This window comes from Oncorhynchus tshawytscha, linkage group LG01 (genome assembly GCF_018296145.1).
Source record: "Oncorhynchus tshawytscha isolate Ot180627B linkage group LG01, Otsh_v2.0, whole genome shotgun sequence".
NCBI classification, from domain to species: domain Eukaryota; kingdom Metazoa; phylum Chordata; class Actinopteri; order Salmoniformes; family Salmonidae; genus Oncorhynchus; species Oncorhynchus tshawytscha.
In genome coordinates, this window is record NC_056429.1 from 71,859,284 (window position 1) to 71,879,246 (window position 19,963).

Consider the following 19,963-nt stretch of genomic DNA (forward strand, 5'->3'; position numbering starts at 1 on the left):
GTGTTCTTCATATCTTACTCATTGTTAAGAAGAAGTTTGGTCCAAGTCGCATGTTGGGTGCTATATATATATATATATTGAATATAATCTGAATCCTATACATTTAAATGTCTAATTTGGGTGCAATCAATTTGCTTAATTTCTTATTTTTTTTCTTAATTTCACATAGTGGAAATGACAGTGGGTCTAGTATAAGGGATTATGCTGTTTGAATTTCGGTGGCGCAGTGGTCTGAGCAGTTCACACCCAGTGCTTTTTTTGTGAACGCCGAGGAAGCCATATAGCCTATTGACTTTCACCGACCTTTTCAAACGTCTGACATCAAAGTTTATTTCTAGTGGTCACACTGATTATACAACACACACATGGCTTTGTACACCTTCAACAAGGCTTGAACTGTGCAAGGCCCCAACATTACCCTGAGTAATGCTCTCAATCATCTTTATGCTTAGTGTGTGATGTGGGTGTGCTTGTGTGCATAAGAGAAATATGTGACGGCATCACACAAATGTTTCTACTAAAACACTTTGGTGTTAAAACCTTTAAACCAACCCCCATCACAGTTTCCCTTTCCATTCCGTCTGTGATTGCCGGAGTACGTATTCTGTATTCTACTGGTTGGGCTGTGAAGATGATGGATGACAAGTTAAATTTGTGTCCGGGGAGTGAAGGTGAAGTGTGACAGAGTGATTTGTCTTGGGAATGGAGGGTTAGGGTCAGGCCAAAGCGGGCGCCTCCAGGCACAAGACATTGACAAATTCATCCTGCCCGCCACATTTCTGAAGCCTTTTGTTTTGAATCCTGGCTACTGACTGGTGACCCCCATCCCTCATCCTGCCAGCGTAGAAGGAAGCTCGTCGTGGCTGAGTCCCGGGTCCAGGCCATGCCAGGGGAACTCAGCACCACTAATTCACACCATTCAACCCTCTGACAGGCCCCTACCCGAACTCTCCCTGCCTCTCCAGACGCGTGAAAAGAGGGAGGCAGAAATATTTATTTCTGCACGTAATGGCCGTCTGCACAGTCTTAAGGCCGTATAATTTTTATTTTTCTCTCTCGCTCTCTCTCGCTTTCTCGCTCTCTCTCTCGCTCTCTATCTCTCTCTCTCTCTCTCTCTCTCTCTCTCTCTCGCCTTATCATCGCAGGTCACTGGCGGGCCTCAAAGCGTTCACTGGGCTGGAAGAACTGGTCGTCGACAACAATCTGCTCGGAAACGACCTCCAGTTGCCCAGGTTACCCACCCTCCACACCCTAACACTCAATAAGAACCAAATATCCTTTCAAGCAGAGCGGCATTCACTATCTGCCTCTCATTCTTCAGCATGGGCTAAGGCTACAGGCCACAAGCCATTGTCTTTGCTGTTTGTTGTACTTCTATATCTCTGATTTGACTCTTTATCTCTGTGTTCTCAAAGTCTGTGGAAGTCTCTAATAGTGTGTTTGTAGTGAGTGTAAATGCAGTACTATAAAGGTATCTGGGTCTTTGTGTTGTAGGTTAGACCCCACAGACTAGTTTCTAAGCCACGGGGACCTCTAGTGGAGACAGGCATAAAAGCCAGTAGGGGCTGTGTTGATATGTTGAGGAAGAAACGGGAAATGGAGAAACGTCTGAACCTACCAAATGCTTTGATAAAGAGCACTTTTAAATATATATTAGTTGTATAACCAATTATAAACATTGACAAATGAACCAGTAGTGTAATATCCCATGCAGTGTAGTAGTGGGAAATACTGAAAACCTCCTAACAATTGCAGAGACGATAATTCAAAAACTACATGTAGTTTCCTCATTGAATAGTAAACCAGGTTAACCGTAAGCACTCAAACCCAAACACTGCGCCACTACTTATGATCAGACGGAAAATATGTTTCAACTTCCTCCTTTAGTGTTAAGAACCCAGCCTATCTATGTGTCCTTGTCCCCCCTGGTAGACTCTCCCTAGTAGATCCATCTACAGGGTAATGATGCAAAAACACACCTCCCGTGTCAACATTAAAACTGGGGCTCCTAGAAGTGCGTGTCAGCGGCTCTGAAGCTCAGAGTCAGGTTGTGAAGTGGCCTGCACATGCTAATGGCCCAATTAGACCACATCCTGATGTGGAGCTGTGCCATTTTACACACTCCACCACTGCATTAGTGCGCTTGTATTTTGACACTTTTGGGCTCAATTTTCCAATGAAGTGAATGTATTAGTGATGAATGTGTCTGGGAGGCTGGTTGTGTTTGGGAGGCTGGTTGCTTTTTTTTTCATGTTTTTGGGGGGTGGGGGGGGACTTTTTTCCCGTCAGCTACGGCTCTGGAATCACCGACCGTTTGAACCACAGGGCATCCATCATTTACCCGGCCACCTAGGAGAGAGGGGGGAGAGAAGGAGAAGAAGAAAGGGAGAGAGAGAGAGAGAGAGAGAGGAAGAAAAAGAGGAGGGTGGAAAGAGAGAGAGAGAAAATACAGGGAACTAAACAGGAAAATATATGCCAAACTCTGAGCCTTAAATTGAGCCTTTCTGTCTGCTCCCTCACACAACAACACGATGCCTATGACCTATGCCCTCTGAAGGCCATCGTGAATTTCATAGTGGTGTGTGTGGGAGGGAGGTCTGTGTGTGTGCGTGCGTGTGTAAGTGAGGGGGGTCTGGGGTAAATGGTAATGTAATTAACCGTGTTGGCTCCTTGACCTCTGACCGCTGACACCTGACTGACATTGAGGAGCTGCTGGAGCACTTGGCGAAGGCGACACCGTCGCTGCAGTACCTCAGCCTGCTGGGAAACGAGGCCTGTCCCAACCAGCTGGTCAGCCTGGACAAGGATGAGGACGACTACCAGAGATACAGGTACACACTCACACACACAGGTCATTGCCAAAGAGTCGCACAGTGATGATGTCATAACAAGAGTCTGTTCTCTGTCCTGTTCAGGATTCTAAACATACTTATTTTAAATAAAAGTTACATGAATCCTTTTTTTCCAATATTTGTTTTATTTTTTATTAACGTTCAAATTTTTGTAGGTTATTATATTTGTGTATAGTTTTTATATTTAGTGTATTTTTATTTATACTGAATGAGGAACAAACATTGCTTGTTCCAACCAGATTGTGGATGGAACCTCATGGTTGTAAAAGCTTCCTCTCCACATTCTGGTTTGGCAAAATGCATTTCATGTGTGACTAGTCACCGCCACAAATGAGTGTTTACTAGCAGAGCAGACCATGCATTAAACATCACAGCCTCTCCTCAAGCCAAGCAATGTGACCACCCTTTGTCAGCCTCTTTTACATGAAACACGATAAAAGGAAAAAACACACATTCTCTTTTGTCTGTTTTAGCCCTAAGTGCTTATTTCTGACTCTGTGTTCTGTATTAATCATTTACTAGCACCAACGATTGGCTGTAAGCCTCTCTGTCTCTCTCTTTCTCTCTCACTCTGTCTCTATCTCTCGGTCTCACCCTCACTCTTTTTGTATCTCTCTGTCTCTCTCTGTCTCTCTCTCTCTCTCTTTCTCTCTTTCTCCCCCTCCCATACTTATCTTACTGCTAAGTGAAGCCGTTCTGCCCTGACTGACTGAGTGCTGACACTGTCTATGCTCTTGTTATGTAATATTCATAATGTGTCACACTGTAAAACATCAATTTGAGCCTGGTGCAGATTCCATGTCTGACGGGGTTAGGCTGTATGCAGGTCATGACAACTCTGGCCCAGGGCAGGGAATAGGCCGTGTTCATGAAGCCCCAGTCTCAGCCTCTAAGCCCCAGCCAGGCCCCTGCCCCCGACGAGGCCATCTCAATTACCGAGGGCAGCAGTCAACTGTTGTGGCACTCACTGGACTATTTTTTTAAAAGTCCAATGACATAAAGATGGAACACAGAAATTGAAAAATTCACACACTTTGGGTGTTGAAGATAGGATACAGTAACAACAGAATTATTCTAGCACAGAAGCAACCTGTCTCGTAATGGGATACACAGCACTGCCATGGGGTTGAGGGGTGGAATACTCTCTCTCGCTCCTTCGAGGCTCTCTCTCTCTCTCTCTTTCTGTGTTGTGAAGGAGGAAAAATGACCTTCTAGCGATGTCATACTCCCATCGTGACACAGAGCCTATTGTTACTTGTCATGTTTACACGCAGACTCGAATGACATAATCTTGTTTCGAGATCTCTTGTTCCGCCCTGATCAAAGACTTGCTACAGGTGGACAGTTTTGCCTCAGGTGCCCTTTAACCACCACATGCACTCAGCCCGGTGCTCACTCAACCCTCAACCCATCCACTCAACCATCAACCATCCCCTCAAACCACCCACTCAACACTCAACCCATCCACTCAACCTTCAACCCATCCACTCAACCCTCAACCCATCCAGTCAACCCTCAACGTATCCTCAACTCATTGACTCAACCTATTCACTCAACCTCAACCAATTCACTCAACCTCAACACATCCACTCAACCCTCAACCCATCCACTCAACCCATTCACTCAACCCTCAACCTATCCACTCAACCCTCAACCATCCACTCAACCCTCAACCATCCACTCAACCCTCAACCCATTCACTCAATTCTCAACACATTCACTCAACCCATCCACTCAACCCTCAACCCATCCACTCAACAATCCACTCCACCCTGAACCATCCACTCAGCCTAAACCCATCCATTCAACCTCAACACATCCACTCAACCTCAACCCATTCACTTAATCCTCAACCCAACCACTCAACCTAAACCCATCCACTCAACCTCAACCATCCACTCAACCTAAACCCATCCACTCAACCTCAACCCATTCACTAAACCTCAACCATCCACTCAACCTAAACCCATCCACTCAACCTCAACCCATTCACTCAACCTCAACCCATCCACAACCTCAACCCATCCACTCAACCCTCAACCCATCCACTCAACCCTCAACCATCCACTCGGCCCTCAACCATCCACTCAACCTAAACCCATCCACTCAACCTCAACCATCCACTCGGCCCTCAACCATCCACTCAACCTAAACCCATCCACTCAACCCTCTACCCATCTACTCAAACCATCCACTCAACCCTCAACCCATCCATTCAACCATCAACCCAGCCACTCAAACCATCCACTCAACCCTCAAACCCATCCACTCAACCCTCAACCCATCCACTCAACCCTCAACCCATTCACTCAACCATCCACTCAACCTTCAAACCATTCACTCAACATTATCCCATCCACTCAACCCTCAACCCATCAACTAAACCCTCAACCCATCCATCAACTCAACCCATCCACTCAACCATCAACCCATCCACTCAACCCTCAACCCCTTCACTCAACCATCAACTCAAACCTCAACCCATCCACTCAACTCTCAACACATTCACCCAACCCTCAACACATTCACTCAACCCATCCACTCAACCTATGCACTCAACCCTCAACCATCCACTCAGCTCTCAACCATCCACTCAGCCCTCAACCATCCACTCAACCTAAAGCCATTCACTCAACCCTCAACCCATTCATTCAACCTCAACCCATCCACTCAACCTCAACTCATTCACTTAATCCTCAAACCAACCACTCAACCTAAACCCATCCACTCAACCTCAACCCATTCACTCAACACATCCACTCAACTCTCAACCCATCTACTCAAACCATCCACTTAACCCTCAACCCATCCACTCATGCCTCAACCCATCCACTCAACCCTCAACCCATCCACTCAACCCATTCACTCAACCCTCAACACATTCACTCAACCCATCCATTCAACCCTCAACCCATCCACTCAACCCATGCACTCAACCTCAATCCATTCACTCAACCTCAACCCATCCACTCAACCCTCAACCCATCCACTCATCCCTCAACCCATCCACTCATCCCTCAACCCATCCCCTCAACCCATCCACTCAACCCTCAACCCATCCACTCAACCCTCAACCCATTCACTCAACCCTCAACACATTCACTCAACCTCAACCCATCCACTCAACCCTCAACCCATCCACTCAACCATCCACTCCACTCTGAACCATCCACTCAATCTAAACCTATCCACTCTACCTCAACCCATCCACTCAACCCTCAACCCACCCACCTTAACCCATCCACTCAACCCTCAACCCATTCACTCAACCCTCAATTCATTCACTCAACCTCAACCCATTCACTCATCCCTCAACCCATTCACTCAACCCTCAACCCACCCACCTTAACCCATCCACTCAACCCTCAACCCATCCACTCAACCCTCAACCATCCACTCGGCCCTCAACCATCCACTCAACCTAAACCCATCCACTCAACCCTCAACCCATCTACTCAACCTCAACCCATCCACTCAACCCTCAACCCATTCATTAATCCTCAACCCAACCCTCAACCCATCCACTCATCCCTCAACCCATCCACTCAACCCTTGACCCATCCACTCAACCTCAACCCATCCACTCAACCCTCAACCCATCCACTCAACCATCCACTCCACCCTGAACCATCCACTCAAGCTAAACCCATGCACTCAACCCTCAACCATCCACTCATCCCTCAACCATCCACTCAGCCCTCAACCATCCACTCAACCTAAAGCCATTCACTCAACCCTCAACCCATTCACTCAACCATCCACTCAGCCTAAACCCATACACTCAACCTCAACCCTCAACCCATTCACTCAACCTCAAACCATTCGCTTAATCCTCAACCCAACCACTCAACCTAAACCCATCCACTCAACCTCAACCATCCTCTCAACCTAAACCCATCCACTCAACCTCAACTCATCCACTCAACCCTCAACCCATCCACTCCACCCTGAACCATCCACTCAAGCTAAACCTATCCACTCAACCCTCAACCCATCCACTCAACCCTCAACCCATGCACTCAAGCCTCAACCATCCACTCATCCCTCAACCATCCACTCAGCCTAAAGCCATTCACTCAACCCTCAACCCATTCACTCAACTCATCCACTCAAGCCTCAACCATGCACTCAGTCCTCAACCATCCACTCAACCTCAATCCATTCACTCAAGCCTCAACCATGCACTCAGTCCTCAACCATCCACTCAACCTCAATCCATTCACTCAACCCTCAACCCATTCACTCTGCCCTCAACCACCCACTCAGCCATCAACCATCCACTCAACCTAAACCCATTCATCACTCCTCAACCCATTCACTCAACCCTCAACACATTCACTCAACCCATCCACTCAACCCTCAACCCATCCACTCAACAATCCACTCCACACTGAACCATCCACTTAGCCTAAACCCATCCACTCAACCTAAAGCCATTCACTCAACCCTCAACCCATTCATTCAACCTCAACCCAACCACTCAACCATTTACTCAGCCTAAACCCATTCACTCAACCCTCAACCCATTCATTCAACCTCAACCCATCCACTCAACCATTTACTCAGCCTAAACCCATTCACTCAACCTAAACCCATCCACTCAACCCTCAACCCATCTACTCAACCCTCAACCCATCCACTCAACCCTCAACCCATTCACTTAATCCTCAACCCAACCCTCAACCCATCCACTCATCCCTCAACCCATCCACTCAACCCTTGACCCATCCACTCAACCCTCAACCCATTCACTCAACCTCAACTCATCCACCCAAGCCTCAACCATGCACTCAGTCCTCAACCATCCACCTCAACCTCATCCACTCAACCTAAACCCATCCACTCAACCTCAACCATCCACTCAAGCCTCAACCATGCACTCAGTCCTCAACCATCCACTCAACCTCAACCATTCACTCAACCCTCAACCCATTCACTCAACCTCAACCCATCCACTCAGCCCTCAACCCATCCACTCAACCTAAACCATTCACTCAACCCTCAACCCATTCACTCAACCTCAACCCATCCACTCATCCCTCATCCCATCCACTCAACCTCAACCCATCCACTCAACCCTCAACCCATCCACTCAACCCTCAACCCATTCACTCAACCTCAACCCATCCCACCTCAACCCATCCACTCAACCCCACTCAACCATCCACTCAACCCTCAACCATCCACTCAACCTCAACCCATCCACTCAACCCTCCCAACCCACCCACCTCAACCCATCCACTCAACCCTCAACCCATTCACTCAACCCTCAACCCATTCACCTCAACCCTCAACCCATCCCACCCTCAACCCATCCACTCAACCCTCAGCCTCCCATCCACCCCCTCAACCCATTCACTCAACCCTCAACACATTCACTCAACCTCAACCCATCCACTCAACCTCAACCCATCCACTCAACCTCAACCCACTCACCTCAACCCATGCACTCAACCTTAACCCATCCACTCAACCCTCAACCCATCCACTCAACCCTCAACCCATTCATCCCTCACTCAACCCTCAACCATCCACTCAACCTCAAACCCATCCACTCAACCTCAACCCATCCACTCAACCCTCAACCCATCCACTCAACCCTCAACAATCCATTCACTCAATCCTCAACCCATCCACTCAACCCTCAACCCATCCACTCATCCCTCAACCCATCCACTCAACCCTCAACCCATCCACTCAACCTCAACCCATACACTCAACCCTCAACCCATTCACTCAACCTCAACCCATCCACTCAACCCTCAACCCATCCACTCAACCATCCACTCCACCCTGAACCATCCACTCAAGCTCAAACCTATCCACTCAACCCTCAACCCATCCACTCAACCCTCAACCATCCACTCATCCTCAACCATCCACTCAGCCCTCAAACATCCACTCAACCTCAACCATTCACTCAACCCTCAACCCATTCACTCAACCATCAACCCAGCCTCAACCCATCCACTCAACCTCAACCCTCAACCCATTCACTCAACCTCAACCCATTCATTTAATCCTCAACCCAACCACTCAACCTCAACCCATCCACTCAACCTCAACCATCCACTCAACCTCAACCCATCCACTCAACCTCAACCCATGCACTCAAGCCTCAACCATCCACTCATCCCTCAAACATCCACTCAGCCTCAAAGCCATTCACTCAACCCTCAACCCATTCACTCAACTCATCCACTCAAGCCTCAACCATGCACTCAGTCCTCAACCATCCACTCAACCTCAATCCATTCACTCAAGCCTCAACCATGCACTCAGTCCTCAACCATCCACTCAACCTCAATCCATTCACTCAACCCTCAACCCATTCACTCTGCCCTCAACCATCCACTCAACCTAAACCCATTCATCACTCCTCAACCCATTCACTCAACCCTCAACACATTCACTCAACCCATCCACTCAACCCTCAACCCATCCACTCAACAATCCACTCCACACTGAACCATCCACTCAACCCTCAAGCCCATTCATTCAACCTCAACCCATCCACTCAACCATTTACTCAGCCTAAACCCATTCCTCAACCCTCAACCCATTCACTCAACCTCAACCCATCCACTCCAACCCTCAACCCATCTACTCAACCCTCAACCCATCCACTCAACCCTCAACCCATTCACTTAATCCTCAACCCAACCCTCAACCCATCCACTCATCCCTCAACCCATCCCTCAACCCATCCACTCAACCCTTGACCCATCCACTCGGCCTCAACCATCCACTCAACCTAAACCCATCCACTCAACCCATCCACTCTGCTCAACCCTCAACCCATCCATTCTCAACCCTCAACCCATTCACTTAATCCTCAACCCAACCCTCAACCCATCCACTCAACCCTCAACCCCCATCCACTCATGCCTCAACCCATCCACTCAACCCTCAACCCATCCACTCAACCCATTCACTCAACCCTCAACACATTCCCTCAACCCATCCATTCAACCCTCAACCCATCCACTCAACCCATGCACTCAACCTCAACCCATTCACTCAAACCTCAACCCATCCACTCAACCCTCAACCCATCCACTCATCCCTCAACCCATCCACTCATTTCTCAACCCATCCCCCTCAACAACCCTCAACCCCATCCACTCAACCCTCAACCCATTCACTCAACCCTCAACACATTCACTCAACCCTCAACCATCCACTCAACCTCAACCCATCCACTCAACCTCAACCCATCCACTCAACCTCAACCCATCCACTCAACCCTCAACCATGCACTCAGTCCTCAACCATCCACTCAACCTCAACCATTCACTCAACCCTCAACCCATTCACTCAACCTCAACCCATCCACTCAGCCCTCAACCCATCCACCCTCAACCATCCACTCAAACCATCACCCTGAACCATCCACTCAATCTAAACCTATCCACTCAACCCATCAACCCATCCACTCAACCCTCAACCCACCCACCTTAACCCATCCACTCAACCCTCAACCCATGCACTCAGTCCTCAACCCATCCACTCAACCTCAATCCATTCACTCAAGCCTCAACCATGCACTCAGTCCTCAACCCAACCATCCACTCAACCTCAATCCATTCACTCATTCACCCTCAACCCATTCACTCTGCCCTCAACCATCCACTCAACCTAAACCCATTCATCACTCCTCAACCCATTCACTCAACCCTCAACACATTCACTCAACCCATCCACTCAACCCTCAACCCATCCACTCAACAATCCACTCCACACTGAACCATCCACTCAACCTAAAGCCATTCACTCAACCCTCAACCCATTCATTCAACCTCAACCCATCCACTCAACCATTTACTCAGCCTAAACCCATTCCCTCAACCCTCAACCCATTCACTCAACCTAAACCCATCCACTCAACCCTCAACCCATCTACTCAACCCTCAACCCATCCACTCAACCCTCAACCCATTCACTTAATCCTCAACCCAACCCTCAACCCATCCACTCATCCCTCAACCCATCCACTCAACCCTTGACCCATCCACTCAGCCCTCAACCATCCACTCAACCTAAACCCATCCACTCAGCCCTCAACCCATCTACTCAGCCCTCAACCCATCCACTCAACCCTCAACCCATTCACTCTCAACCCTCATTCACTCCATCACCCTCAACCCATCCACTCAACCCTCAACCCATCCACTCATGCCTCAACCCATCCACTCAACCCTCAACCCATCCACTCAACCCATTCACTCAACCCTCAACACATTCACTCAACCCATCCATTCAACCCTCAACCCATCCACTCAACCCATGCACTCAACCTCAACCCATTCACTCAACCCTCAACCCATCCACTCAACCCTCAACCCATCCACTCATCCCTCAACCCATCCACTCATTTCTCAACCCATCCCCTCAACCCATCCACTCAACCCTCAACCCATCCACCTCAACCCTCAACCCATCCACTCAACCCTCAACCCATTCACTCAACCCTCAACCCATTCACTCAACCTCAACCCATCCACTCAACTTCAACCCATCCACTCAACCCTCAACCCATCCACTCAACCCTCAACCCATCCACTCAACCCATTCACTCAACCATCCACTCAACCATCCACTCAACCTTCAACCCATTCACTCAACATCATCCCATCCACTCAACCCTCAACCCACCCACCTTAACCCATCCACTCAACCCTCAACCCATTCACTCAACCCTCAACACATTCACTCAACCTCAACCCATTCACTCATCCCTCAATCTATTCACTCAACCCTCAACCCACCCACCTTAACCCATCCACTCAACCCATTCACTCAACCCTCAACACATTCACTCCACCTCAACCATCCACTCAACCTAAACCCATCCACTCAACCCTCAACCCATTCACTCAACCCTCAACCCATTCACTCAACCCTCAACCATTCACTCAACCCATCCACTCAACTCAGCCCACTCAACCTCAACCCATTCACTCAACCCTCAACCCATCCACTCAAACCTCAACCCATCCACTCATCCCTCAACCCATCCCTCAACCCATCCACCAACCCTCAACCCATCCACTCAACCCTCAACCCATCCACTCAACCTTCAACCCATTCACTCAACATCATCCCATCCACTCAACCCCAGCCATCAACTAAACCCTCAACCCATCCACTCAACCTCAACTCATCCACTCAATCCTCAACCATCCACTCAACCCTCAACCCACCCACCTTAACCCATCCACTCAACCCTCAACCCATTCACTCAACCCTCAACACCATTCACTCAACCTCAACCCATTCACTCATCCCCTCAACCCATTCACCAACCCTCAACCCACCCACCTTAACCCATCCACTCAACCCTCAACCCATTCACTCAACCCTCAACACATTCACTCAACCTCAACCATCCACTCAACCTAAACCCATCCACTCAACCTCAACCCATTCACTCAACCCATGCACTCAACCTTAACCCATCCACTCAACCCTCAAACCATCCACTCAACCCTCAACCATCCACTCATCCCTCAACCCATCCACTCATTTCTCAACCCATCCCCTCAACCCATCCACTCAACCCTCAACCCATCCACTCAACCCTCAACCCATCCACTCAACCCTCAACCCATTCACTCAACCCTCAACCCATTCACTCAACCTCAACCCATCCACTCAACTTCAACCCATCCACTCAACCCTCAACCCATCCACTCAACCTCAACCCATCCACTCAACCCATTCACTCAACCATCCACTCAACCATCCACTCAACCTTCAACCCATTCACTCAACATCATCCCATCCACTCAACCTCAACCCATCATCAACCCACCCACCTCATCCCATCCACTCAACCTCAACCCATTCACTCATCCCCTCAACCCATCACTCAACCCATCCACTCAACCCTCAACCCATCCACTCAACCCTCAACCCATCCACTCAACCTTCAACCCATTCAACTCACTCACATCCCCATCCACTCAACCCCCAGCCATCAACTCAACCCTCAACCCATCCACTCAACCTCAACCCATCCACTCAACCCTCAACCATCCACTCAACCCTCAACCCACCCACCTAACCCATCCACTCAACCCTCAACCCATTCACTCAACCCTCAACACATTCACTCAACCTCAACCCATTCACTCATCCTCAACCCATTCACTCAACCCACCCACCTCAACCCATCCACTCAACCCTCAAACCATCCACTCAACCCTCAACCATCCACTCAGCCCTCAACCCCACTCAACCCTAAACCCATCCACTCATACCCATCAACCCATCTACTCAACCCATCCACTCAACCCTCAACCCATTCACTCCACCTCAATCCACTCAACCCTCAACCTCAACCCATCCACTCATCCCTCAACCCATCCACTCAACCCTCAACCCATCCACTCAACCTCAACCCATCCACTCAAGCCTCAACCATGCACTCAGTCCTCAACCATCCACTCAACCTCAACCATTCACTCAACCCTCAACACATTCACTCAACCTCAACCCATCCACTCAACCCTCAACCCATCCACTCAACCATCCACTCAACCCTGAACCATCCACTCAAGCCCTAAACCTATCCACTCAACCCTCAACCCATCCACTCAACCCTCAACCCATTCAATTAATCCTCAACCCAACCCTCAACCCATCCACTCATCCCTCAACCCATCTACTCAACCTCAACCCATCCACTCAACCCTCAACCCATTCACTCAATCCTCAACCCAACCCTCAACCCATCCACTCATCCCTCGACCCATCCACTCAACCCTTGACCCATCCACTCAACCCTCAACCCATTCACTCAACCCTCAACACATTCACTCAACCCTCAACACATCCACTCAAACCTCAACCCATCCACTCAACCTAAACCCATCCACTCAACCTCAACTCATCCACCCAAGCCTCAACCATGCACTCAGTCCTCAACCATCCACTCAACCTCAACCATCCACTCAGCCCTCAACCCTCCACTCAACCCCATTCATCAACCCTCAACCCATCACTCAACCTCAACCCATCCACTCAGCCCTCAACCATCCACTCAACCTAAACCAATTCATCAACCCTCAACCCATTCACTCAACCTCAACCCATCCTCTCATCCCTCATCCCATCCACTCAACCCTCGACCCATCCACTCAACCCTCAACCCATTTACTCAACCCTCAACACATTCACTCAACCTCAACCCATCCACTCAACCCTCAACCCATCCACTCAACCATCCCCTCCACCCTGAACCATCCACTCAATCTAAACCTATCCACTCTACCTCAACCCATCCACTCAACCCTCAACCCACCCACCTTAACCCATCCACTCAACCCTCAACCCATTCACTCAACCCTCAACACATTCACTCAACCTCAACCCATTCACTCAACCCTCAACCCACCCACCTTAACCCATCCACTCAACCCTCAACCCATTCACTCAACCCTCAACACATTCACTCAACCTCAACCATCCACTCAACCTAAACCCATCCACTCAACCTCAACCCATGCACTCAACCTTAACCCATCCACTCAACCCTCAACCCATTCACTCAACCCTCAACCATCCACTCGGCCCTCAACCATCCACTCAACCTAAACCCATCCACTCATACTCAACCCATCTACTCAACCCTCAACCCACCCACTCAACCCTCAACCCATTCACCTCAACCCAACCCTCAACCCATCCACTCATCCCTCAACCCATCCACTCAACCCTTGACCCATCCACTCAACCTCAACCCATTCACTCAACCCTCAACACATTCACTCAACCTCAACCCATCCACTCAACCCTCAACCCATCCACTCAACCATCCACTCCACCCTGAACCATCCACTCAAGCTAAACCTATCCACTCAACCCTCAACCCATGCACTCAACCCTCAACCATCCACTCATCCCTCAACCATCCACTCAGCCCTCAACCATCCACTCAACCTAAAGCCATTCACTCAACCCTCAACCCATTCACTCAACCATCCACTCAGCCTAAACCCATACACTCAACCTCAACCCTCAACCCATTCACTCAACCTCAACCCATTCACCACTCAATCCTCAACCCAACCACTCAACCTAAACCCATCCACTCAACCTCAACCATCCTCTCAACCTCAAACCCATCCACTCAACCCTCAACCATGCACTCAAGCCTCAACCATCCACTCATCCCTCAAACATCCACTCAGCCTAAAGCCATTCACTCAACCCTCAACCCATTCACTCAACCATCCACTCAAGCCTCAACCATGCACTCAGTCCTCAACCATCCACTCAACCTCAACCCATCCACTCAGCCCTCAACCATCCACTCAACCTAAACCCATTTCATCAACCCTCAACCCATTCACTCAACCTCAACCCATCCACTCAGCCCTCAACCATCCACTCAACCTCAACCCATTCATCAACCCTCAACCCATTCACTCAACCTCAACCATCCTCTCATCCCTCAACCCATCTACTCAATCCTCAACCCATCCACTCAACCCTCAACCCATTCACCCATTAATCCTCAACCCAACCCTCAACCCATCCACTCATCCCTCGACCCATCCACTCAACCCTTGACCCACCCACTCAACCCTCAACCCATTCACTCAACCCTCAACACATTCACTCAACCCTCAACACATCCACTCAAACCTCAACCCATCCACTCAACCTAAACCCATCCACTCAACCTCAACTCATCCACCCAAGCCTCAACCATGCACTCAGTCCTCAACCATCCACTCAACCTCAACCCATCCACTCAGCCCTCAACCATCCACTCAACCTCAACCATTCATCAACCCTCAACCCATTCACTCAACCTCCCTCACCCATCCACTCAGCCCTCAACCATCCACCAACCTAAACCAATTCATCAACCCTCAACCCATTCACTCAACCTCAACCCATCCTCTCATCCCTCATCCCATCCACTCAACCCTCGACCCATCCACTCAACCCTCAACCCATTTACTCAACCCTCAACACATTCACTCAACCTCAACCCATCCACTCAACCCTCAACCCATCCACTCAACCATCCACTCCGCCCTGAACCATCCACTCAATCTAAACCTATCCACTCTACCTCAACCCATTCACTCAACCCTCAACCCACCCACCTTAACCCATCCACTCAACCCTCAACCCATTCACTCAACCCTCAACACATTCACTCAACCTCAACCCATTCACTCATCCCTCAACCCATTCACTCAACCCTCAACCCACCCACCTTAACCCATCCACTCAACACTCAACCCTCAACCCATTCACTCAACCCTCAACACATTCACTCAACCTCAACCATCCACTCAACCTAAACCCATCCACTCAACCTCAACCCATTCACTCAACCCATGCACTCAACCTTAACCCATCCACTCAACCCTCAACCCATCCACTCAACCCTCAACCATCCACTCGGCCCTCAACCATCCACTCAACCTAAACCCATCCACTCAACCTTCAACCCATCTACTCAACCCTCAACCCATCCACTCAACCCTCAACCCATTCACTTAATCCTCAACCCAACCCTCAACCCATCCACTCATCCCTCAACCCATCCACTCAACCCTTGACCCATCCACTCAACCTCAACCCGTCAACATCGGCACTCAACCCTCAACACATTCACTCAACCTCAACCCATCCACTCAACCCTCAACCCATCCACTCAACCATCCACTCCACTCTGAACCATCCACTCAAGCTAAACCTATCCACTCAACCCTCAACCCATGCACTCAACCCTCAACCATCCACTCATCCCTCAACCATCCACTCAGCCCTCAACCATCCACTCAGCCTAAACCCATCCACTCAACCTCAACCCTCAACCCATTCACTCAACCTCAAACCATTCGCTTAATCCTCAACCCAACCACTCAACCTAAACCCATCCACTCAACCTCAACCATCCTCTCAACCTAAACCCATCCACTCAACCTCAACTCATGCACTCAAGCCTCAACCATCCACTCATCCCTCAAACATCCACTCAGCCTAAAGCCATTCACTCAACCCTCAACCCATTCACTCAACTCATCATCCACTCAAGCCTCAACCATGCACTCAGTCCTCAACCATCCACTCAACCTCAATCCATTCACTCAAGCCTCAACCATGCACTCAGTCCTCAACCATCCACTCAACCTCAATCCATTCACTCAACCCTCAACCCATTCACTCAACCCTCAACACATTCACTCAACCCATCCACTCAACCCTCAACCCATCCACTCAACAATCCACTCCACACTGAACCATCCACTCAACCTAAAGCCATTCACTCAACCCTCAACCCATTCATTCAACCTCAACCCATCCACTCAACCATTTACTCAGCCTAAACCCATTCCCTCAACCCTCAACCCATTCACTCAACCTAAACCCCCATCCACTCAACCCTCAACCCATCTACTCAACCCTCAACCCATCCACTCAACCCTCAACCCATTCACTGAATCCTCAACCCAACCCTCAACCCATCCACTCATCCCTCAACCCATCCACTCAACCCTTGACCCATCCACTCGGCCCTCAACCATCCACTCAACCTAAACCCATCCACTCAACCCTCAACCCATCTACTCAACCCTCAACCCATCCACTCAACCCTCAACCCATTCACTCAATCCTCAACCCAACCCTCAACCCATCCACTCAACCCTCAACCCATCCACTCATGCCTCAACCCATCCACTCAACCCTCAACCCATCCACTCAACCCATTCACTCAACCCTCAACACATTCACTCAACCCATCCATTCAACCCTCAACCCATCCACTCAACCCATGCACTCAACCTCAACCCATTCACTCAACCCTCAACCCATCCACTCAACCCTCAACCCATCCACTCATCCCTCAACCCATCCACTCATTTCTCAACCCATCCCCTCAACCCATCCACTCAACCCTCGACCCATCCACTCAACCTAAACCCATCCACTCAACCTCAACCCATTCACTCAACCCATGCACTCAACCTTAACCCATCGACTCAACCCTCAAACCATCCACTCAACCCTCAACCATCCACTCATCCCTCAACCCATCCACTCATTTCTCAACCCATCCCTCAACCCATCCACTCAACCCTCAACCCATCCACTCAACCCTCAACCCATCCACTCAACCCTCAACCCATTCACTCAACCCTCAACCCATTCACTCAACCTCAACCCATCCACTCAACCCTCAACCCATCCACTCAACCCTCAACCCATCCACTCAACCCTCAACCCATCCACTCAACCCATTCACTCAACCATCCACTCAACCATCCACTCAACCTTCAACCCATTCACTCAACATCATCCCATCCACTCAACCCTCAACCCACCCACCTTAACCCATCCACTCAACCCTCAACCCATTCACTCAACCCTCAACACATTCACTCAACCCTCAACCCATTCACTCAACCCTCAACCCATCCACTCAACCCTCAACCCATCCACTCAACCCTCAACCCATCCACTCAACCCTCAACCCATCCACTCAACCCATTCACTCAACCATCCACTCAACCATCCACTCAACCTTCAACCCATTCACTCAACATCATCCCATCCACTCAACCCTCAACCCACCCACCTTAACCCATCCACTCAACCCTCAACCCATTCACTCAACCCTCAACACATTCACTCAACCTCAACCCATTCATTTAATCCTCAACCCAACCACTCAACCTAAACCCATCCACTCAACCTCAACCATCCTCTCAACCTAAACCCATCCACTCAACTTCAACTCATGCACTCAAGCCTCAACCATCCACTCATCCCTCAAACATCCACTCAGCCTAAAGCCATTCACTCAACCCTCAACCCATTCACTCAACTCATCCACTCAAGCCTCAACCATGCACTCAGTCCTCAACCATCCACTCAACCTCAATCCATTCACTCAAGCCTCAACCATGCACTCAGTCCTCAACCATCCACTCAACCTCAATCCATTCACTCAACCCTCAACCCATTCACTCAACCCTCAACACATTCACTCAACCCATCCACTCAACCCTCAACCCATCCACTCAACAATCCACTCCACACTGAACCATCCACTCAACCTAAAGCCATTCACTCAACCCTCAACCCATTCATTCAACCTCAACCCATCCACTCAACCATTTACTCAGCCTAAACCCATTCCCTCAACCCTCAACCCATTCACTCAACCTAAACCCATCCACTCAACCCTCAACCCATCTACTCAACCCTCAACCCATCCACTCAACCCTCAACCCATTCACTTAATCCTCAACCCAACCCTCAACCCATCCACTCATCCCTCAACCCATCCACTCAACCCTTGACCCATCCACTCGGCCCTCAACCATCCACTCAACCTAAACCCATCCACTCAACCCTCAACCCATCTACTCAACCCTCAGCCCATCCACTCAACCCTCAACCCATTCACTCAATCCTCAACCCAACCCTCAACCCATCCACTAACCCTCAACCCATCCACTCATGCCTCAACCCATCCACTCAACCCTCAACCCATCCACTCAACCCATTCACTCAACCCTCAACACATTCACTCAACCCATCCATTCAACCCTCAACCCATCCACTCAACCCATGCACTCAACCTCAACCCATTCACTCAACCCTCAACCCATCCACTCAACCCTCAACCCATCCACTCATCCCTCAACCCATCCACTCATTTCTCAACCCATCCCCTCAACCCATCCACTCAACCCTCGACCCATCCACTCAACCTAAACCCATCCACTCAACCTCAACCCATTCACTCAACCCATGCACTCAACCTTAACCCATCGACTCAACCCTCAAACCATCCACTCAACCCTCAACCATCCACTCATCCCTCAACCCATCCACTCATTTCTCAACCCATCCCTCAACCCATCCACTCAACCCTCAACCCATCCACTCAACCCTCAACCCATCCACTCAACCCTCAACCCATTCACTCAACCCTCAACCCATTCACTCAACCTCAACCCATCCACTCAACTTCAACCCATCCACTCAACCCTCAACCCATCCACTCAACCCTCAACCCATCCACTCAACCCATTCACTCAACCATCCACTCAACCATCCACTCAACCTTCAACCCA

The 19,963-nt window shown here is 49.7% G+C and overlaps 1 protein-coding gene across 1 annotated transcript in view; it reads left to right on the forward strand.

Annotated features, from left to right (window-relative positions):
- Nucleotides 1-19,963, forward strand: part of LOC112256155 (leucine-rich melanocyte differentiation-associated protein) — a 393,246-nt gene that overhangs the window by 257,701 nt on the left and 115,582 nt on the right. Inside the window, exons 3-4 of the mRNA XM_024429180.2 lie at nt 1,146-1,272; nt 2,692-2,831. Of these exons, the coding sequence (XP_024284948.1) occupies nt 1,146-1,272; nt 2,692-2,831 (267 nt within the window). The remainder of the gene's footprint in view (nt 1-1,145; nt 1,273-2,691; nt 2,832-19,963) is intronic.